Source organism: Halichoerus grypus, chromosome 5 (assembly GCF_964656455.1).
Source record: "Halichoerus grypus chromosome 5, mHalGry1.hap1.1, whole genome shotgun sequence".
In the NCBI taxonomy this organism is placed as follows: domain Eukaryota; kingdom Metazoa; phylum Chordata; class Mammalia; order Carnivora; family Phocidae; genus Halichoerus; species Halichoerus grypus.
The window spans coordinates 98,097,720-98,119,934 of NC_135716.1; the positions used below are offsets into that span (position 1 = coordinate 98,097,720).

Sequence of the window (22,215 nt, forward strand, 5' to 3'; positions counted from 1 at the left end):
TCTCCCTCTCCCACTCCCCTTGCTTGTGTTCCCCCTCTTGCTGTGTCTCCCTCTGTCAAATAAATAAATAAAATCTTTAAAAAAAAAGTGATTGAGATGTAACCTTGCACTTTCACCCATTTAACTTTCTAATCTCTACTTGATGTCTTTTAGGCATCTCAAAGTTGGTATATCTCAGATTGAATTCTTGATTTTCAATCCTTTCCAATCTTCTTCCTCCATAGTCTTTTCCACCTAGTAATGGTACCTCCATCCTCCAGTTGATCATACCAGGAACGTGGTAAATATTTGGGGGTGGGGGAGTGCCACAATTTATTTATGACAAATATTCCACATCCGTGACCCTCCCCATTCAGAAGTTCTTTGAGATAATGCTGTCAGCCTTGGCCAGATAAGTCATCCGACTCGCCTCTCCTGAAAATGGCTCTGCAGATAACATAGATTTTAAACTGCCTATTGACCTGCCTGTCATCTTGTCAACCTCAGCCATGTTTTCCTGGTTGGACATGATGATGCAGTTGCCGGCAAAGTGTTCCTGCAGCATGTACAGGCCCAGGAACTTGCCTGTGTCATTCTGCAGGTTGAGGCCACACTTGGTGCCACCACCATGAGCACACGTGCACAAGGCTGGGAAATAGTCCTGAGTCCTCCTTATCACCCCTTACAGCAACCGTATCATTATGAAGTTCATATGGACTCTGTGCGCATCGTCGCACCTCCACTGTTGTCACAAAATCTGGGCCACTGTCGTACCTCTTCTGACTTACTGAACTGGCCTTCTAAATGGTCAGCTGGCTTCCACTCTTCTGGCTTCCAATTCATTCTCCACAGAACAGCCAGAGTGGGACACCTGGGTGGCTCAGTTGGTTAAGCGTCTGCCTTCGGCTCAGGTCATGATCCCTGGGTCCTGGGATCGAGTTCTGCATCGGGCTCCCTGCTCAGCGGGGAGTCTGCTTCTCTCTCTGCCTGCCTCTCTCTCTCTCTCTCTCATTCTCTCTGACAAATAAATAAAATCTTAAAAACAAAACAAAGCAAAAACAACAACAACCAGCCAGGGTGGTTGTCTCAGGTCCGGTTCCCTAAGCCAGATGGTTAGGAAGATTTAGGTGCAAGTGATCTTCCTAGGAGAAGCTGGTAAGGGAGAGGGGAAGCAGGACTGGGAGGAAAACAGGCAGTAGTGCAATTTCGGTTCAAGTCCTGTGGATAGTAGCCTGATACCTCAGGGGAACTCTGGAGTATAAATTATACCCCATTTGCTCTAACTTGAGGCAAGGAAGCTAACATTTATTTATTTACAGATTTACTTTTTTTAAAGTTTATTATGTTTTAAGTAATCTCTACACCCAAAGTGGGGCTCGAACTCATGACCCCGAGATTAAGAGTTGCATGCTCTACCTTGCCCTTTCCTCTTCCTCTGCTCCAGCTATACTATTTGCTGTTCCTTGAATATTCCAAGATGCTCCTACCTTCAAGTCTTTGCTCAAAATGTCACCTTCTCAAGGAGGGCTTCTCTGACCCCCTATTTTATTTTATTTTTTAAGATTTTATTTATTTATTTGACAGAGAGAGACAACGAGAGAGGGAACAGAAGCAGGGGGAGTGGGAGAGGGAGTAGCAGGCTTCCCACAGAGCAGGGAGCCCGACGCGGGGCTCGATCCCAGGACCCTGGGTTAATGACCTGAGACGAAGGCAGACGCTTAATGACTGAGCCATTCAGGCACCCCTTTGACCCCCTATTTTAAATTCATCTCCCCAGCAATCTCTATTCATTTCCTCTGCCATTTTTGTTGTTGTTGTTGTTAATAAAACATTTGTTATCATCTGAAAAAAAAAAAAGAGTAGAGTACTATTTCAACTGAGCTAGCCAGGTACCCCTAGGAAGCTGACTTTTTTTTTTTTAAGATTTTATTTATTTATTTGACAGAGAGAGAGACAGCGAGAGAGGGAACACAAGCAGGGGAGTGGGAGAGGGAGAAGAAGGCTTCCCGCTGAGCAGGGAGCCCGATGCGGGGCTTGATCCCAGGACCCTGGAATCATGACCTGAGCCTAAGGCAGATGCTTAACGACTGACCCACCCAGGTGCCCCTAGGAAGCTGACTTTTATACATCCATACTATTTAGTCATTGACAAAATGCTACCTAGGGGAATGTAAACTCTAAGATAGTTCCAGCTCTCTGTGCATGTGGGCAAAGCTGCTCTAGTAGCCCTCAGTTAGCTAAAATGGTTTATCTGGGTCTGGAGGATTCTCATTCAAAACAGTTCACCCAAGCCTAGCAAAACTAGGTTGATGCTGTCAGCCAGTGGGTGGGGATGAGGGAAATTGTGGTTTCTCTCCCGGTGGGCCTCTTCATGGGGTTGCTTCCTCTTCACAGCTTGGCGCCTGGATTCCAAGAGTGGGAGTTCCATGAGACATGAAGTTGAAACTACTAGTTTCTTAACACTTGGGCCCCAAACTGACACTTTGGTATTACATTCATTGGTAAAAATCATGAAACTCATTCAGACTCGAAAGGAGAAGACATAGACCCCACTTATAGATAGGAGTGTCAAAGAATTTGTGCATCTTAAGTTCCCCCCAACCCACTCACCCCCACCCCAGGTGCAAAAAGGTGGTTATATTAAAGCACTGGGACAGGACCTGTGGACAGAAAGAATTGCCTGTGCATCTTAGTGCATCTTAATCTGTCATAATCTTCCTTCTGGTCACAAAATGTTCACATTCCTTTTACATGTAAAATACAATAATCTCCCAAGACCTCTAAATATTTCATCCTATTTTGAGCGTCAGGCTCAACCTAGCATGCAGGATAACTTTTGGTCACTTATAGGGGCGCCTGGGTGGCTCAGTTGGTTAGGCATCTGCCTTCTGCTCGGGTCATGATCTCAGGGTCCTGGGATTGAGCCCCGCATCGGGCTCCCTGCTCGGCGGGGAGTCTGCCACTCCCTCTCCCTCTGCTACTCTGTCAAGTAAATAAATAAAATCTTTAAAACAAACAAACAAACAAACATTTGGTCACTTATTGCATGGCAGACATGTGAAAGAGGACCTCAACTGTCTCCATTTTGACCTGTCTGTACTTTAGAATTGAGTTCTTTCCAGCTTACCTCTTAACTCAGGCAAAAGACCTTGCGTGTAAAGCATCCCTTGGTGGGTACTGAAACTACCCCTCAAGTAAGAAGGACTGCCCTGAATCGGCAAGGCCCTGAGTGATTGATCCCAAGACAGTGATCAACCTGACCCTTTTTGCCTACCTACATGTACCCCCAACCTTTGTTCCGCATTTTCCTCATATAAACCCAGACGTATTTTCAGCACTTTGGAGACAGTCTTTGAAAAGTTAGTCCACTGTCTTCTTAGTGTTGACCTCACTAAAATAAATTCCTTTGTTTTACCGCCGCTTGTCTCTCTGCCTTTGGATTTTGTCAGTGGCCAGTGGCTGAACCTGGTCTGTTTGGGACCCTCAGAGCCAGGTGCTCTTGCATCCCTGTGCCCCTGTTACATACCTACAACTCCTGGACTGGAAGAGCCACAAGAAGGACCTTTATCTGTCTTTTTCACTCAAACCAGTACTTGGTCCATAATAGGTACACTGTATACAGTTATTGAATGGGTAATCTTTTTTCTTTCTTTTTTTTTTTTTAAAGATTTTATTTATTTATCCGACAGAGAGAGAGACACAGCAAGAGAGGGAACATAAGCAGGGGGGAGTGGGAGAGGGAGAAGCAGGCTTCCTGCTGAGCAGGGAGCCCGATGCGGGGCTTGATCCCAGGACCCCGGAATCATGACCTGAGCCGAAGGCAGATGCTTAATGACTGAGCCACCCAGGCACCCCTCTTTTTTCTTTTTTAAGATTTTATTTTTAAGTAACCTCTACACCCAGTGTGGGGCTCGAACTTATAACCCCGAGATCAAGAGTCGCATGCTCCACCAACTGAGCCAACCAGCGGTTCCTTGAATGGGTAATCTTTTTTTTTAAATATTTTATTTATTTATTTGAGAGAGAGAGAGCACAAACAAGGGGTAGGGGCAGAGGGAGAGGGAGAAGCAGACTCCCCGCTGAGCAGGGAGCCTGATGCCGGGCTCAATCCCAGAACCCTGAGATTATGACCTGAGCCGAAGGCAGACACCATGTTCCACCAACTGAGCCACCCAGGTATCCCTTGAATGGGTAATCTTTTTTTTTTTTTTTTAATTTATCTCCTCAGTTGCACCAGCTATATTTCAAATGCTCAATAGTGGCAGGTGGGTACCGGCTACCACTTTGGACAGCACAGATTTTTTTTTTTTTTTTTCAGATTTTATTTATTTATTTGTCAGAGAGAGAGAGCACAAGCAGGGGGAGCGGCAGGCAGAGGGAGAAGCAGGCTCCCCGCTGAGCAAGGAGCCTGATGCGGGACTTGATCCCACGATCCTGGGATCATGACCTGAGCCGAAGGCAGACGCTTAACCGACTGAGCCACCCAGGCGTCCCTGAATGGGTAATCTTATTTCTCACTCTTCAACTGAAAAAATTGACACTCAGAGAGGGTAAGTAAATTTCCAAAGTTTAGAGAGTAATAGTCAAATCAATATTAATTTTTTTACTATACAGAAAATCAGTATAATCATGTAGAAAGTTGAGAACATAATCTATGTGTGTATCTTTTTCTCTGTCACATACATGAAAGCACACACACAAACTTGTTTAGAAATTATTATGGAAACCCTTACTATAGATATGCATGAATCCACCCAGAGACCTCCTCTTATTTGGCCAAAGTCCAAGACTTTATTTTACAATAATAAGCAACAGACAAAAGGCATCAAATATAATAATTCTTTAACTTATCCAAGAAATGTTTAGTGAGGGCCTGCAATATACCAGGCAGGCAGTGTTCTGGACACTGGAGATACAACAGCTAAGAAAACCGAGTCCCTTGTAGCTAATGTTTTAGGGAGAGGAAACAGACAATAAGCAAATGAACAAATATGTAGGTTATCAGATGACAGTAAGTGCTAAGGCAAAAAATAATACAGGGTAGGGGTGTTTGGGTGGCTCTGCCTTCGGCTCAGGTCATGATCCCGGGGTCCTGGGATTGAGTCCCACATTGGGCTCCCTGCTCAGCTGGGAGTCTGTTTCTCTCTCCCCCACCACCACCCACCCCCCATGCTCTCTCTCACTAATAAATAAATAAAATCTTAAAACAATAATGTAGGGTAAAGAGAAAAGAAAGTATAGTGGGTTGGGACAGATCTATTTGTTTGACTTAAACTCATTTGGAAAGTGTAGAGCATGGTGTCAGTGGGACTTAGAATCTAGGGGTAGAAGGTAAGATTAGGCATGATGAGAAAACAAGATGACAGAGGGTAAGCAAGGGTACTGGCCACTGGAAGGAACAGATGCGACTGACAGCTTGAAGAGGTCAAGATTTGGTGATTGTCCAAACGTGGGAAGGGTGGAAATAGATAGAGCCAAGGATGATTTTCACACCGAAAGAGTAGGAGACCAGGAAAATGATGAAATAAGCGCATTTGGAGAGGGAGCTGGACAGGAGAATTCAAGTTCATAAATGAGCCAGCTAGCAGCTTAAGGCAAAAACGCTAAGTCCAGGAATCCTGTACAGCAGATTTGTTAACTTTTTTTTTAAAAGATTTTATTATTTATTTGAGATAGAGAGATACAGAAAAAGAGAGAGCATGAGCAGGGGAGTAGGGGGAAGGGCAGAGGGAGAGGGAGAAGCAGACTCCTTGCTGAGCAGGGAGCCTGATTCAGGGCTCAATCACGACCTTAGCCGAAGGTAGACACTTAATGGACTGAGCCACCTAGGCACCCCCATTTATTAACTTCTAAAAAATTTCTTTAAATATTTTTAAATTGTAGTAAAATATATATAACACTTAAATTTTTTTTTCCAGGTGTGTATGAGATACTGATTTGACAAGTCTATATGTTATGCTAAAACTTCCCATTTTAGGTGTATAGTTCAGTGGCATTAAGTACATTCACACTGTTGTGCAACCATCACCACCATCCATCCATAGAACTCTTTCATCATCCCAAACTGAACTCTGTACTCATTAACCATTAACACCCAATTCCTTCCCCCCACCCCAAGCCCTGGCAACCACCATTCTACTTTGTCTCCATGAATTTGACTACTTTAGGTATCTCATATAAATGGAATCATACTGAAGGGGAGGAAAAATAATTTTCTCTCTACCCTTCTGAGTTTTTGGCTGAGACCCCTGTAATAAAAGACATATTAACAAGAGAAAAACAGAGTTTATTAATATGTATACCTCATCTAACAGGGGAGATACTTGGGAAGAATGAATAAACCCCAGAGGAAGCCCAAGCTACCACTTTAAATACCATCTTCAGTATAAACAAAGGAAGATGTTGGGGTGGGGGCGTTGGGGGAGGCCAGTTATGGGAGGTTAACCAGGAAAAGCACAGTAAACAAGGGTAAGGTTTGTTTTGCACATTTAAATCAGTGTGTCTTCTCCATTTATAAGATTTCTTGTGATTTGGTCATTTTTCTTTGGCTGGTATAAAGAGGGAAACACCATTACAGATGCAGATTTCCTTTATAAATGTAAATTTCTCTTACAAAAAGGTAACTTCTGTTGTGTTTTCAGAGCTTCTCCTGTGTCTTCTGTTTCTGGAAATAATCATTTCAAAACAACCCTGATGCCCACGAGGCATACTTTGGGGTAGCATATTCTACTACCCACATTCTTGCCTTTGAAACGTCTTCAATTTTCATATCCAGAAGCTCAGTTGGTAGCTTTTTCCTTATCTCATTGAACCAGTCTCTTAATCCTGAGACTAGGTCAATTAAGTTCAAGAGCTGTACCTCATTTCAGAAGGTGGTATTTCAGGTGAGCTCCCAAAGTTAGGCCTAAATGGTGCAATCAATAGGGATTTAGTAAGAGGCATTTCTAGAGGCACCTGGGTGGCTCAATCAGTTAAGCGTACGACTCTTGGTTTTTGGCTCAGGTGGTGATCTCAGGGTCCTGAGATGGAGCCCCAAGTAGGGGCTGCACTCAGAGTCCGCTTGATGTCATCTCTCCCTCTCCCTCTGCCCCTTCTGCTTGTGCTCGCACTCTCTCTCTCAAATAAATAAATAAATCTTAAAAAAAATATTAAGAGGCATTTCTATGGAAACAAAGGAAAAAAAGTTAATGGAACAGACTATAAACTGAGTTTTTGGGTCCAGAGGGCAGTTAGTCGAGAAGATTTCTAGATGTTGGGCTTGAATCAGCTTCAGTCAGAGTGAGGAGAGGCAGTGGTAATCATAGATTCTCCTGGGTTGCAGTTTGAATGTCTCTGGTGATGTCATCAGGTGTCTCGTGTTCCAGTGAACTTTCTGGTTTGGCCCACATAAGAAGGCATGAAGGCTGTCCATACGTGAGCTGTTGTGGTGACTTTGTGGAGTTTACATCAAGTCATCCAACTTCAGCTTTCAGGGTTTTGGGAAAACGACAGTTTTTGTTCTTAATGATCCCAAGTCAGAAGAGTGGGAGAAAATTGAAAATCTCCATATCTATTGGAGAAAACTAGATTTTAAGATCCAGTCCAGTTTGCAGGTAGATAACAAAACCTCAAAGACAATGAACAGTACTAAAATCTGATATCCCCAAAAGTATGCCAATGAAAATTATTTTTCCTTCTCTCCCTGCCCCCTTACAGTATTTGTCCTTTTTGTGACTGGCTTATCACTTAGCATAACGTCTTCAAGTTTCAACCATATTGTAGCATGTTAGAATTTCATTCCTTTTAAAGGCTGAACAATATTTCATTGTATGTATACACAACTTTTACCTATTGATGGACATGTGGATTGTTGCTACCTTTTGCTGTTCTGAATGTGACTGCTGTGAACACTGGTGTGCAAATATCTGTTCAAGTCTCTGCTTTCAATTCTTTTGCACATAAACTGTTAATAGATAAACTGAAACATATCTAAATTTTTAAGAATTGGAGCAAACATCAATTTGGATCGGGTAGGTCCTAACCACTGCCAGGAACTAGAGGAAAGACTTCTATAGGGAAGATGCCAAGCCAAGCAAGGAAATTATTTGATTGGTTACTGCTTCACCAGGTACCTTATTTGGGAAAGCCTAGGTGGCTGCCACTGTATACTCTTAGGTCTCCATGTTTTAACCTTGAGGCATCTACAGGCTTAGGTTTGGGTTTGCTTATGTAGGCTGCCCAGGCATTAGGGACACTCAGTCTAATGGCCTCCTTTGTTTAATGAATTTAAAAATAGCCAGAAGTAAAATTCACTTAACTTTTAAGATTGTGTTTAAATTATATGTCCTGTAATAAGGAATATGCTCCTCTAATGAAGACAGTCCACTAAAACTGGTTTCCCCAGGCCAATAGGAACGTCTCAAACAGTGAAGCTTGAGTTGTTTTTTTACCATGAGACCAGACCGCTCAAAACACCAAAGACAAGAATTGTGTAATCTATTTTTGTGACATTCCAAAGCTGTTAGTACTGTCCTTTGCATATTGTGGTATTAAGTATTTGAAAGTACAGTTCTAACATAATTTACGGTATATTAGCGGATTATTAATTCATTAACAAACACCAGCTTTTGAGTCTCTTATAATGGACTAAAAAGATATTTTTCCCAAAGAAAGCAGCTTCGCATCTTCTCTTCCCCTCCTTAAACTCCTCCACCACATACAATAAAGAAGTAACTGATTATAAAGTGTCAGGTTGGATGTCTGGCAGGCGCAGGACTTGATACAGTAACTTTTCTAAGAGATCACGCAGTTGCACCCCCAGCATGCAGAAATTACCAGTTGGAGGGCTGGGGGCTGAAAGAACGTTCTTCTGAGCTCAGGTGTTCCTGGACCGACTTTATCCAGCCCAGAGTGTCCTCAAGGCCCCTGCGGATTGTTCCTAGGATCTGAGAGGCGGCGGATTAGGCCACAAGCCGGCCGCCGGCTCGCGCTCAGCCTCGCCGCTGGCCTTGCTGCCTTCCGCGGCCCGGGGCGGTTTTCTGTTCTTTGTGCGAACCGGAGAGCCAGGAACGCAACAGCCGCCGGAGCCGGCCGCCCTGCTCGCGGCCCGCAGACGCGCCTGGCGCGGCGCCGCCTCGGCCCAACAGTCTCGGCCCCCGGCGGGCCAGGCCGGGTCGCAGCCGCGTGCCAGCGGGGGACGTGGCGGGGACAGTGGTCTCCTCCAAGGTTCGGAGGGACCCCTCCAAAATGGCTTCGGGGCATGCGCCACAGCGGCCGTTAAGAGACGCAAAACCGACGCCTCGCAGCCTGGAGCCTGGAGGCACAGGGCTGTCGGGCTGCAGACTACGGCCGACGGTGGGAGCGCCCGCGGCGCACGTGTGGGCGCCGCAGGTGTGATCCTGGGCGGGTAACGTCACGCAGCGAGGCGGCGCGTGCGGGGGCGTCAGGGGCGGGGCCTGAAGTGAAATACAGTGGCGGCTGCGGGCCACCCCCTAGTGTTCGCAGCGCTTTGCCTTCCCCGCGGGTGTGCTGCTTCGGGGGTGAGACGTGCGGGGACCGGGTACTCATGCGCTATGAGGACTCTGACATTAGGTCGCTTGGGGGGGGGGGGGCGGTGAGATACGACTTAGTAACTCCTCTAAGTTGGTGATTGACATGTTGTGTACGTTTTAGGCTGAGAACCAAAATTTAAATTCAAGTCCATCAGTGAACTGGATATCGGAAGTGTTTTTAGCTTCTCAGGTACTTCGGGCATTTTTTTTTTTCCTCCTTGAAATTTCATATTGATCATGGATGAGGAAGTGATTGAAAAGCAGTTTGGGGGTGCCTGCTGTCTCATGGGGTAGAGCATGCAATTCTTGATCTCATGGTCATGAATTAAAGTCTGACGTTGGTGGTGGAGCCTGATTAAAAAATGATGAAGCAGATAATAAACTTGAGAGAGGGGCTTTGATGAAACAGTCATAATTCATAGGATTGTTCAGATTGTATCAAACCTAACAGGAAAAGGGAAGAAGGGGAGTTAACTGCATTTAGCTAGGTTTGTCCTGGCGAAAAGTGACTTGGGCTTTCTGAGCCTGTTTTATCTGAAGCCATGCTTATTAAGCAAATTCTGTTGATTAGATTAGATGGTAACAGGTAAAGAGAAGGGAGGAAGCTTGCTCTGTCTCTTGTTGATTTAGGCAGCTATTGCGTCCAGTCTCCTTTATAAAAAACTTTTGTATTTACATTTTGTATTTACAGTTGGGTCATTGCTGATTCATAGAGCTTGAAGGATACAGTGGCTTTTTTGTTTCAAGAAAACTTGAACTTGGAAACAAAATGGAAGAAAACAAACAGGTAATGCTGCTTTTCTTAAACCTGCTTGTATGACTCTCAAGAGGTATCCCTGAGATGGATTGTGAAGTAGTTAAAAGTAAAATCTCCTCAAATTTACCTCCTAGCATTTCTTGGTGTTGGATGGGATCAAACAAGGATATACATAGATAAAATTCCATATTTGTATATGAAGTGAAAAAAGTATCAGTTATTTTAAGTAGCAAAATCTACTTTAAAAATACTCTTAAGTGGTATTTTAGTAGTGTTAATGTGCTTTTGGATCCGCGGGCGATTTTGTTCACGAAAGATGCTAAATTGAGGAGGTGTGGGGTGAGGCCTGAGATTCTGCATTTCAAGGAAATCCAGGTAAAGAGGACCAATGGGAACCACATTTGGAGTGTGTGCTGTCCGATAGGTAGCCACATGCTACACGTGGTTACTGAACACTTAAAAATGCCTTATTAAGACTTAAATAAAAAGGAAGTCTTTAGTCAGGACTACCACCACAAGAGCATTGTAGTAGAGGAGAGATGGTGAAAACCCCCATTTTCAACTGCTGGGGATTTATAGCCATGAGCAGAAGGGCTGAGCGGATGGAAGAGACCATGAGTTTTGGGTGTTAAGCAGAATTTAATAGGATTCTTGATAAGGCAGCTCAGGGGAATCAGATTATTAAGGGGTGGTGGCAAGGAATTTGATCAGATTGTGAGATTAAGGGTGGGGAGTTCTCTAAATTGACTTAGTAGGATTCTTGCTAAACTGGCCTAAGCAGGCCCAAGACAGGATGGTGTCCAGGTCAAGGCCTAATCAGAAGACGGCTTAGAGGAGCCTGACTTTAGTTTGGTCAACGAGTCTCAGTCTCCTGCCTACCTGTATTCCAGTCTTTGGCAGTTCATTAAAGGTCCCTTGTGGCTAGGAGACTTAGACTTGTTAAATGCATTAGTAGTTTTCCCCTCAGCTGACTCTAAGCTCTCAGAAGCATAAAGCCAGATTATCACTTAATAAAAAATAAAAGACTGTGGAGGCTTGGATGAACCATGGAGGAAATGCAGTACCACTGGGTGATTTTTTTTTTTTTTTTTTTAGACAGAGGTGGTTGAAAGGCCAATGGATTTTACCAAGTAATTGGGAAATGAAGGTGGTTTTTCCTTAATTCCTGAAGTTGCACATGATTTCTGTTTCAGTGCAACAGTGTGGATAATTGTGAAGTTCCCAGCAAGAAAGTGATTGAGTTCAAACCACCAGTGTACGAACAGAGATACTACTTTGTTAAAAACTTAGTGAATCGACATGGACTCAAGAAGGTAGGTATCTTTCCAAACACTTAAGACTGTCTTATCAACTGTTTAGTCAAAAAATACAAGAAAAACTTAAGGATTTGGCAAGTAAGCAGAGACTATTTGAAGATGTGTTGCAAGGAAGGAAAGGGATTAGTGCAATAGGGAGAACACTGACCATAAGATCTGCATGCGTCAATAGTTGGGGAAAAAGGGGAAAAAGGTTTTTCTCTAGAGTAAACAACTGATTTGTGGGGGAGTGGGATAAAAGTGGTGTGATTGGAGAGTATAATGTGTTAATCTAAGGCTACCCTGTTTTCTAGGAGGGGGCCTTAAATACAGGCTGCTTCTGTCTTCAGACTGAGGGCAGGGTAAATTTCAGGGGTCTGTGGGAAGGAGAAGCTTGAGCTAAATTTTGGTTAACAAGAAATTGGGTATACTATGTAAAAAGCAGTTTAAAACTTCCTAAGGCTGTAGTTTGCTTTTGGACTAGGTTTTTTAAAGATTTTATTTTAGAGTGAGAGCAGAAGCCGAAGGGGAGAGGCAAAGGGAGAAGCAGACTCCTGGCTGATCAGGGAGCCTGATGTGGGACTCCATCCCAGGACCCTGGGATCATGACCTGAGCTGAAGGCAGACGCTTAACCAACCGAGCCACCCAGGCACCCCTAGATTAGGTTTTTTTTGATGCTATGTAACCCTTCTCCCACTGTCCCATAAATATACCAGCTTCAGAAAGGAAAATTACTGCTTGTGGCTAAGGGTGCAATATTGTGGTAGATTGCAAGGTTTACCTAAAATACTGAAGGTAAAAAAATGAAACACATCTGAGGAAAAATTGGATTGAATATAGGTTGAATGTGCCTATTGCTAAGGTATAGTTATAGTCCCTTTTTCCAGAGGGGAATTTTTTTTGGAAGCAACTTAGTAAATGCTGTAATTGGTTTTCTGATAGAGTGAATTTTGAGGTAAACTTAGTCTGTTCCAGATTTAACACTTTGTGCATCTTAGGATAATATGGTATCTTTCATGTCTGAGTATCCAAAAATAGTTAAAATCTGCAGATATCCCCTTAAGGCTGGATTAGAGCCAGTTAGCTACCCTAGAAGCTGATTTGGGATATCTTTGGGATTGGGTGCCATTAAACTTAAGTCTTAATTTTCTTTTCCTCCTAAAGTGGGAATCAAATTTAGGTGAGAGCGGTTAGTGAAGACTTTAGTGCATAATTAAGAAATCCATTTAAGAATACATATAAATGTACATTAAGGGGATTAGATTAACAACACTGAATATAAATCCCTAAAACCTTGGTCAAGATCGGGCACCCTTGTCTTAAGTTAGAAGCCGCTCAGAGGTTCAAAGTTCTGTTTTATAGGGTACCTGCCTACCATGTGGGGTTCTCTGGGTGCCAGACCCTGAGGGTGTTCTGGGTGCCAGGCACTCACGTGAATGCCTTTCTTACAGTCCAAACACTAACAGCTTATTTCCTGCCCACTCCTCCCTTAAGTTTCAGATTAATTTCCTTTTTGTGTACTTTTTTCTACCAAAAAGATCTTGACATAATTATATGGTAATTCTGATAACCACTTACACTCTAAGTTTTTGGTCCTATTTGACTTCTGGCAATAATGTCTTCAATGTTCTGTTTCATCCGTAGATTGCAGACTTGGGCTTCGGTGATGCCACACTTTTATGGATGCTGAAATATCACCGCTGCGTTCAGTATCTTGTTGGAGTAGATATTGCTGCCAGACCCTTTGAATGGGGAGGGTAATACCAAGTTTCTGAAAGTATTGTGCATTAATCTAAATCTAGTAGCACTATGAGGAAGTGTCAAGTTTTATACAGCTTATTTTAAGATTGGCACTGAGAGCCTCAAGCTCACTGAATGACTGTGCCATAACATTGTGAATGATAACAGTAGTTTTTCCTACCAACGTAGAAAGTATAGCCTGTTAAATTATAGTAGACAAAGCATTGCAGATTCAATTTTCAATGGCAAAATGCTGGACGCCAGGAGAACTCATTAGAGGATTGAAATTGCCCCAGACCTCTTAATTTAAGCCCGAGCAGCTCTCCAGTCTCATATATATTGACTTGCAGATTTTTTTCAGGACTGTTTTTCTTCTAAAGAAAGCTAATCACTGATCCAAAGGAAGCTGGAAGACCAAAAGTATTAAATGGCGAGAGCATCGGCAGTATTCAATCTTGTTCTCATTGGCCAGTAATCTATGAGGAAGTTACCCTATGACCTCGTGCTTACTACCTCAAGTCATGGAAAACTCACTTAGGTAGACACTGATCAGAGGAGCAGATCATCAGAATTCTATAGCTGGTGAGATTCTGAATACATTATAGTGTTAATTTCCCTTCTGTTTTTGCAGGGGTAGGTTGTCTCCAGGAGTGGGGGGGTACATCGTTCCTCGGGAACTAGATTTGACCATAACCTTGTACCGTGGTTCTGCTGTACAAAAAGACTCCCGTTTGTGTGGATTTGATTTGATAACGTGTATTGAATTGTAAGTATTAAAACTGATTCTTACTGTATAAATTTATTAGAAAAATCTGAATTAGTTCTCAGTAAATTGAGTGTCCTAACTAGATTTAAGTTGTAATCAAATTTATTTGTAAAGCAGGTTGACGGGATTGACTTTAATTTCAGATTTACAGATGGAGGAGCTGCAAAATAGCACCAGGAATATCCTGTATCCAGACTCACCTATTAAAGTTTTCCTAATTTTTTAAGGATTTTGAGTGCAAGAGACCTCAAGAGCACCAGGAAGAGCATAAGCCAGGGGGGAGGGGCAGAGGCAGAGGGAGAAGCAGGCTCCCCGCTGAGCAGGGGGCCCGACAGGACATGGGGCTGGATCCCAGGGACCTGAGCTGAAGGTAGACGCTTAGCCATGGAGCCACCTAGGTGCCCCTACTTTTTAAACACTGTATTTTTGAGCAGGGACGCCTGGGTGGCTCAGTTAAGCGTCTGCCTTTGACTCAGGTCATGATCCCAGGGTCCTGGGATGGAGTCCCATATTGGGCTCCTTGCTCAGCAGGGAGCCTGCTTCTCCCTCTGCCTCTCCCCCTGCTTGTGCTCATGCGTCCTCTCTCTGACAAATCTTTAAAAATATATTTGAGCACAGGTACATTTCTGTGGAATTTAACACATGTAGTTTAATGTAACTTACAGTCAAGGCACAGAACCGTTCCGTTAACCCCCAAACAAACTCAGGCTGACCCCTTTGTGGCCACACCTTTCTCACCCCCGGCCAGCACTCATCCATTTTGCAGCATTGTTTTTGAGAACACTATAAAATTATCTAATTTCTTGGCAGTTTGTTCCTTATTCCTGAGTATTCCTTTGTATGATGTGCCACCTTTTCAAGCATTTAAGGCTATTTGGGTTTCCAGTGTGGAGTTACTATGAATATAACTGATACCATTCACGGAACAGGTTTTGCATGAACACAAGTTTCATTTAACCCTAGGAGTGGGATTATTGGGTCATACGATTTTTCTGATTCAGATTTTTGCTCTATTTCCTCTGCTTATGCATTGATTTTTTTTTCTTATGTGTGAATTTAAAGCAATAAATTGCGCTCTAAGTGCATTATAGCTCTAACTATACATGTTTTGATGTGTAGTATTTGCACTGATGCTGCAAAGAAGCCAAATTGAAGCTCCTGAGTCATTTACCTATGTGTCTTCCTCTTACCGGTCTGAGAGGTTATGTTTCCCTTCCATCACCAGCCTGCTGAGCTGTAGTGGTTATGGGGAGATATATGGGCACATTTGCCCTAAAAATCGTATCAGTTGTGTCTTCAGAAACTTTTTTGGGGCACCTGGGTGGCTCAGTCATTGGGTGTCTGCCTTCGGCTCAGGTCATGATCCCAGGGTCCTGGGATTGAGCCCCGTGTCGGGCTCCCTGCTCGGTGGGGAGCCTGCTTCTCCCTCTCCCATTCCCCCTGCTTGTGTTCCCTCTCACTCGCTCCCTGTCAAATAAATAAAAATCTTTAAAAAAACTTACATTTTTCAGGCATATACTCAGTGTCAAATTGCTTCTCCTCTTCCTCTTTATTTATTTATTTTTTTAAAATTTATTTATTTGACAGAGAGATAGCATAAGTAGGCAGAGCGGCAGGCAGAGGGAGAGGGAGAAGCAGGCTCTCTGCTGAGCAGGGAGCCCGATGCGGGGCTCGATCCCAGGAGCCTGGGATCATGACCTGAGCCGAAGGCAGACGCCCCAGGACCCTGGGATCATGACCTGAGCCGAAGGCAGACGCTTAACGGACTGAGCCACCCAGGCGCCCCTCTCCTGTTCCTCTTTAAGGCAAAGATAGAAGTGGGTTAGATTAACATACAGCATCAGGATAGAAATGGCTCACTGGGTCTAGTGGTCGCCTGTACTGGGGCAGCTGATCTGGTCCTTGGGTGTGGGTGAGAATCTACTGGGATCTGATGCTGAAACCCACAACTTTTGTGGGGCATGTGTTCTAGTCTCATAGCACTGCAGGCCTCCTGGGGAGCTTATACTTATGCTCATACTTTTTAGTTACTGACAGTGAGGCCCAGAGAGCCCTCAAGGAGGGGGCAACATGGTCCAAGGGCAGGGTGAGTATTTAGGAATAGTTGGTTTTAGGTCATGTAAGTACCGTTACAAAGATTCAGAAGGGATAAATGTAGAGATTGTTTTGCTAAATCAACTAGGAAAATAATTGCATTGTCTTTCCCATTGACCATTTCAGGATAGAACACTTAGATTCTGAAGATCTGGCCAAGTTTCCTGAAGTCGTATTTGGGTACTTTTCTCCTGGTATGGTTGTCATCAGCACACCAAACTCTGAATTCAATCCCCTGTTTCCAGCATCAACCTTTAGAGATCCAGATCACAGATTTGAGTGGAACAGAACGCAATTTCAGACGTGGTGAGTTCATAAATGTTTTTGTGAATTTTGTGGTGGGGTTGGGGGGCGTGGGGGGAGATTACCCCACAGGAAGTCAATCTTGATACCTATACATTACTGAAGTTTTTTATCCTAATTAAATTTCCCAAAATTCAGCTTGGTATTTAATAAAAGGGACCACCATATTTGGGCAAAATAAATGGAAGTTTTTGGTCTCAGGCAGCTAAGCAAAGTGGGGCACCAGGTGTCTTCTGATATGAAGTCAGGAGTAGGAGTACTGGTGTGGAGATGAAACAAAACAGGAAGAGGGGGTGTGTGTAGGGCAGTGAGGGTGAGCCTCATACCCTGGCACAAGTGTTCCTTGACAGATGGACAGATGGTCATGTTTCTGGCATGATTGCAAACCCAAATAGGACTTGGGTGTGTAGCCATTGTGTTCTCCTTTTTCATGCCTACACTCTGCTCCATAACTTCCCCTTTCTCCACATTTTTGTGATTACCTGGAAACTTGACTCAGGACCCTAAAGCCCCTCAGAAGTAAGCAAACCCTGTATGGCATTATGTATTGCTGTAAGAATTTGCAAGTTGGGAAGTATTTTAGCTCATTGTATTTTCTATTCTACTGGAGATTTTTAATTTAACCATACTTTTCAAAAATGCGTTTCTTTTGATTTTAGGGCTTTGGATGTGGCAAAACTGTACAATTACTCCGTAGAGTTCACTGGTGTGGGGGATCCACCAGCAGGAGCTGAGCATGTTGGATACTGTACCCAAATAGGGGTCTTCCAGAAAAACATAGCAAAGGCGACTGAATGGAGCATTTCCGAGCCAGAGGAACACGTTCCAGAGGAACACGTTTATGAAGTTGTGAGTATTCTTTGAGGTAGTGACCAGGGTAAGAAGCACATGGGTTAGGATGGTGAACTCTGTAGGGGTCCCCACTGTAGAGATAAATGTAAATGAGTTTAGAATCCTTCATACCCACAACTGCCTTCAGGGTTGGTCTATCTACTTCGCCCTGGAGACCACCTGGCCTTTTGCCATGTCTCAAAGCACATAACAGAGAAAGATCAGAAGTCCTGGAAAGCCTCCAAGCTGATGTGCCAGTGACCCCCTATTGTAATCTGTTAGGATCAGCAGCACTTCCTCCATAGTGTGGCTCAGGAAATGAGTATTGCAGCTGAACCTCCAAGCTTCTCAGGCCCTTTGGGATTCAGGAGGTATGGTGAAGTATAAGCACATTGCCCTCCTAAGCATTTCCCTCTAATGTCAGGCAGGAACATTGGGTTGGTGTGAATTGGTGGAAAAAATTGGCTTTGGGAGACTTTTGATCATTAGAATTTTTTTTTTTTAAGATTTTATTTATTTGACAGAGAGACAGCAAGAGAGGGAACACAAGCAGGGGGAGTGGGAGAGGGAGAAGCAGGCTTCCCGCTGAGCAGGGAGCCCCATGCGGGGCTCAATCCCAGGACCCCGGGATCATGACCTGAGCTGAAGGCAGATGCTTAACGACTGAGCCACCCAGGCACCCCGATCATTAGAATTTTTAAAGCAGATCATATAGTTAATGACTGTGCTTGAGGCTTGATTCCCATTACATGGTGGCACACATGGCTAGTAGGATTTGATATGTATAGTTAATACACAGTTCATAATGTAAGAAGTTACTAATGAAGTGAAACCTCTTCCAATTTTTCCTTCAGGTTTACACCACCTCATACCCGAGTTTACAGCAAAGCAAATACTTCCGGCTTACTCTGAGTAGTGAGTCGGACAAAGCAGTCGGCTTAATGAAAAGCAGGTTTCTCCGGGGTCCGAGGAAAAGGGAGGGCAATCGAGTGGTACCACTTGGCAGTTGTACCCCACAGTTTGGATTAACAGAAGCTCAAAGGGCCGAAATAGAGCAGTCCCCCAAACCTTACAGTGTGGGAGAGAAGTTCTATGTACCCCTGGAAAGACTCATTATTTATCCGAAGGTGAACCACTTGGTGGCCGGTAGTATGGAGAAGCTGAGAACAGTACTTGCGGAGGGACTTCGACTGAACGGAGATCAAAGTGCGGTGCAGGTGGAGTTGGTTGATTACCAAACACAACGTCTCTTTGATGAGCATTTAATCAGCCCTGTACTGGAGTCATAAGTTTAGGCAACTTGGTTTTGAATTTCTCTAACCTTGTTTTTCATATGCTTTTTGCAGGGGTGGAGAGGCTGCAAAATGCGCTTGTTCATGTTTCTGTTAGACCCAGTTGGATGTGACTTTAAACATTCTTAAAGCAAATTGGATTGTCAAATAAAACCTTTTCCCAGGGAATAAGTAGTTTCAAAAGTTTCTAGGATTCTCTACCTCCTTTGGGCTAAATGCTCACCTGTACTGTAATACTTGCCTAAAACATACAGGAAGTATTTGAAGATAAGAGCAGCCTCATCCCTGGCAGCTTCCTGGGTGGAATTGGGGTTGTTGTAGCAGTTGCGAATGAACAGCTTCACCCTGGCGGGGCAGGGGGTGGGGGGGACTGGTTTAAATGAGGAGACCTGAGTATAGAGGTTAGCTGACCACACTCTGCCACTAAAGGGACCTATTCATCTGCCTTCCTGTTCTGATGCACCTCAGGGATGAAGGTGTTTTTGGGTTTTTGTTACCACTTGAATGTTCCAAATCCTATTCCAAGGAGAAAGAGCAAAGAAAGGGACAGGGCATGTGCTAGCTTTCTGGTAAGGTTGGTTCTACACCACTGTTCTGCTCCTTACTGAGCAGATGGAAGGATCACCTTACCACTGGAAAGCTGGGAGTTGTAGTTTCTCCTGGGCTGATGCGTGCCCAGTCCATGTCCTCTCGGGAAGGAACAAGGAGCGAAGGACCTTCGGCCATGTGCCGGTCTGCCCACAGCAGGCGTAGCCTCACTAACCAGGGGCAGGCTGGCTGTGGGGGGTGGGTGCCTGGGAACGGCCTCTTGGGGCCATAGTTCTTAGGTTTTTTTTGAAGGGTTAATAAGTAGAAAGTGGATTTGAAGAGGAGGGTGGGGAAAGAAGGGACTCAAGAATAGAATCCGATCACATAATCTCTTGTTAACCAACTGTTCAGTCCCTCCACCCCGACCTTTCTAGACGGATTTTTCCATCTCGAATGCATAGGACCTATAAGACATACTCTTGCTACACCCTCCCTCCCCCCAACAAAAGGCCCCCGTCTTTCTAGGTTTCTGCATGACTTCTGCATATGGCTTCCTTCTCATCTGTTAGAGCCAAGGTTTCAAGCCCAAGCCCAAGCCCCCTTGTCTTGTTGTCCTCCAGGCTAATTGATTACTTTGTTCAAGCTTCATCCCTTCCTGAGAACCTTTTCATATGATAGCTGTGTGTGATGGAGCTACTCTGTTGCCCATGTCTCTGGCGATATCAGGATCTACATCCTTTATTTGTCTTCACCCTCTATTTTGATACAGACCTTTGTATGTGGAAAGGTTCATTAATGGTCTAAGCCAGGTGTCAGATGTTCTTGTAGAGATAGTAAATCTTTGCAGCCTTGCCAACCACTGAGCTTTCCGGGAATTGAGGTGGAAAAGTGGCCACAGATAAGGTGGATGTGTGTTCCACTAAAGTATAGACTCTAAAGGCAGCTGTTTCTGTCCATAGTTGGCAGTTTGTTATAAACAAAAAAGCTATGTACACTTACCCTTTAGCAGCATGGAAATGGAGATCATTCTAAATGGACAAAAGCAATTAGAGACTTTATTGTTGTAAACCCAGCCAAAGCTGGGTTTGCTAGGGGAATTTTTAGCTCACTTCTGTGTCTACTGGGAGCAATAACTGCCTTGAGTTTAAGCACTAAGAAGACTGCCTGGCCCAGAGTAATGTTCCTTATAAGGTAGCTGTGTTAATCTTAGCAGTGTTAGATAAGGGCTCATCCTCTTATCTAGGCAGCCAGTTCTCACAGCAGGGCATGTTGCAGGTCTAGAAAGTGAACAGTCCTTTAAGGTTGGGACTGAACATCCAATACCTGATTAAGAAAAGTGGCAACCCTCGGGGCGCCTGGGTGGCTGTCGGTTAAGTGTCTGCCTTCAGCTCAGGTCATGATCCCAAGGTCCTGGGATTGAGCCCCACATGGGGCACCTTGCTCAGTGGGGAGCCTGCTTTGCCTGCCACTCCCCCTGCTTGTGCTCTGACAAAATCTTTAGGGTTGCTACTTTTTACAGTATCTTCTCTGCTTTATATACAAAATGAGTTGTGTAAAGTTCTAGCCAGATTTCAGGTGTCTCAGTGTGGGGACCTGCTGAAATAAAGACGAGTCCTCTCCAGCCACTCTTTTTAAAACAACTTGAGGGGCGCCTGGGTGGCTCAGTGGGTTAAGCGTCTGCCTTAAGCTCCGGTCATGATCCCAGGGTCCTGGGATGGAGCCCTGCATCAAGCTCTTCCCCCACCCCGCAGATTATGCTCTCTCACTCTCAAATTTTAAAATATTTTGAGTAAGAACAGTGGGGAGAGGGAGAAGCAGGTCCCCCACCGAGCAGGGAGCCTGACATGGGGCTCGATCCCAGGACGCTGAGATCATGACCTGAGCTGAAAGCAGACGCTTCACCCACTGAGCCACCCAGGTGTCCTCACTGTCCCTGTTCAACTTGCTCTCTGCTCTCCCTTCACCTCCCAGTGCATTCCCCCGCTCATGTAAAACCCACCCTCCAGGGGGCAGTGTTGGATGGCCGCCTCCCCTTCATTCCTCCTTTATTTTCCAGCAGCTTCCTGTGAAAGGGGACATGAGCGAATTTTAAAATTTTGAATCATGCTTTGCTATCAGTAGGTTTCTTTTTCCTCCATACAGGCTGCATATTAGGCCCTTTCTGGGGAAGATGTTTAAAAGAAGCTTCCCTTGGCTTTCCTGTAGGGGAACTCCTGCCTGTGTATGTGTCCCTTATATGTTAGGTAAAACAAGTTTCCTGTTATAAAACCAGTGCCAAATCCTGGTTTGAGAAGCCTTGGGGTGCAGGGACTGGCGGGCAACAGGAAGAAGTTGACAGCTCTGGCTGAAACTTGATATTAAGGTGTTGGATGGCTGTTTCTATCTTGCCTCTAGTATCCCTCCAAAACCCAAAAGAACAACCCTAGCAATTAAAAACTGTAAACTCGTTTTTCTATAATCTAAAAAAAATTGTAAAAGTAAACTTTAAAAATGAAGACAACTCAGAACTATGTAGACACTAAAGTAAGCTTTATAATCTTTATGCTTTTTTCTTACTACCTGCTCCCGACACCATCTTTGGAAACTCCCTGCACCTCATTCAATGCTTTCTTGAAGAGAGCAGCCCTGCCCACCATTCCTCAGAATTCCAAGGGATTAAAATGTCTATCTTCTGATACTATTTTATATAAATGGTATTGACTTTTTGATGCAGCTTCCTTTATCACTAGCAATGTATTTTATAAATTCATTTCCATCTATTTGCATTCATTTTAATGATCACTTTTCTTGGGGCACCTGGGTGGCTCAGTCAGTTAAGCGTCTGCCTTGGGCTCAGGTCATGATCCCAGGGTCCTGGGATCAAGCACCATATCGGGCTCCCTGCTCAGTAGGGAGCCTGCTTCTCCCTCTCCTTCTGCCCCTCCCCCTTGCTTGTGCACCCTCTCTCAAATAATTTTTTTAAAAATCAAAGTGATCACTTTTTTCTTAAGTTTATGTTAAAAAATGGCAGACTAAGGACAGAGTGTCCCTGAACTGTTTGTACCCCATCCCATCTCACTCCTTAGAGACAACGAAGGTTCTTAGGTTCACAATAACTGG

General features: G+C 44.2%; 1 protein-coding gene and 1 long non-coding RNA gene across 6 annotated transcripts; one reads left to right on the forward strand and one right to left on the reverse strand.

Annotated features, from left to right (window-relative positions):
- Positions 1 to 6,244: 6,244 nt before the first annotated feature.
- On the reverse strand, positions 6,245 to 9,356 carry LOC118546913 (uncharacterized). The gene is made up of 2 exons (XR_004922831.2): positions 8,794 to 9,356; positions 6,245 to 7,528 (listed from the first exon to the last, which is right to left on the reverse strand). It is a non-coding gene; the product is annotated as an uncharacterized LOC118546913 (long non-coding RNA).
- On the forward strand, positions 9,233 to 18,759 carry HENMT1 (HEN methyltransferase 1). Of its 5 annotated transcripts, none has more exons than XM_036109939.2 (8): positions 9,233 to 9,348; positions 10,201 to 10,296; positions 11,460 to 11,579; positions 13,207 to 13,319; positions 13,934 to 14,068; positions 16,289 to 16,468; positions 17,125 to 17,314; positions 18,151 to 18,759. In XM_036109939.2, exons 2-8 carry the CDS (start codon positions 10,279 to 10,281, stop codon positions 18,583 to 18,585), a joined length of 1,191 nt encoding a protein of 396 aa, XP_035965832.1. In that variant the 5' UTR covers positions 9,233 to 9,348; positions 10,201 to 10,278; the 3' UTR covers positions 18,586 to 18,759. The 5 variants fall into 5 exon arrangements, with proteins under 5 accessions (XP_035965832.1, XP_035965830.1, XP_035965831.1 ...); XM_036109937.2 differs by lacking the exon at positions 9,233 to 9,348 and adding an exon at positions 9,424 to 9,497; XM_036109938.2 differs by lacking the exon at positions 9,233 to 9,348 and adding an exon at positions 9,486 to 9,549.
- Positions 18,760 to 22,215: the final 3,456 nt, after the last annotated feature.

Bases quoted from the DNA above. Each gene is read 5' to 3' on its own strand.
- HENMT1 (XM_036109939.2), top strand. The intron at 11,580-13,206 runs GTAGGTATCTTT...TTTCATCCGTAG, and splicing joins ATCGACATGGACTCAAGAAG to ATTGCAGACTTGGGCTTCGG. The intron at 14,069-16,288 runs GTAAGTATTAAA...TGACCATTTCAG, and splicing joins TTGATAACGTGTATTGAATT to GATAGAACACTTAGATTCTG.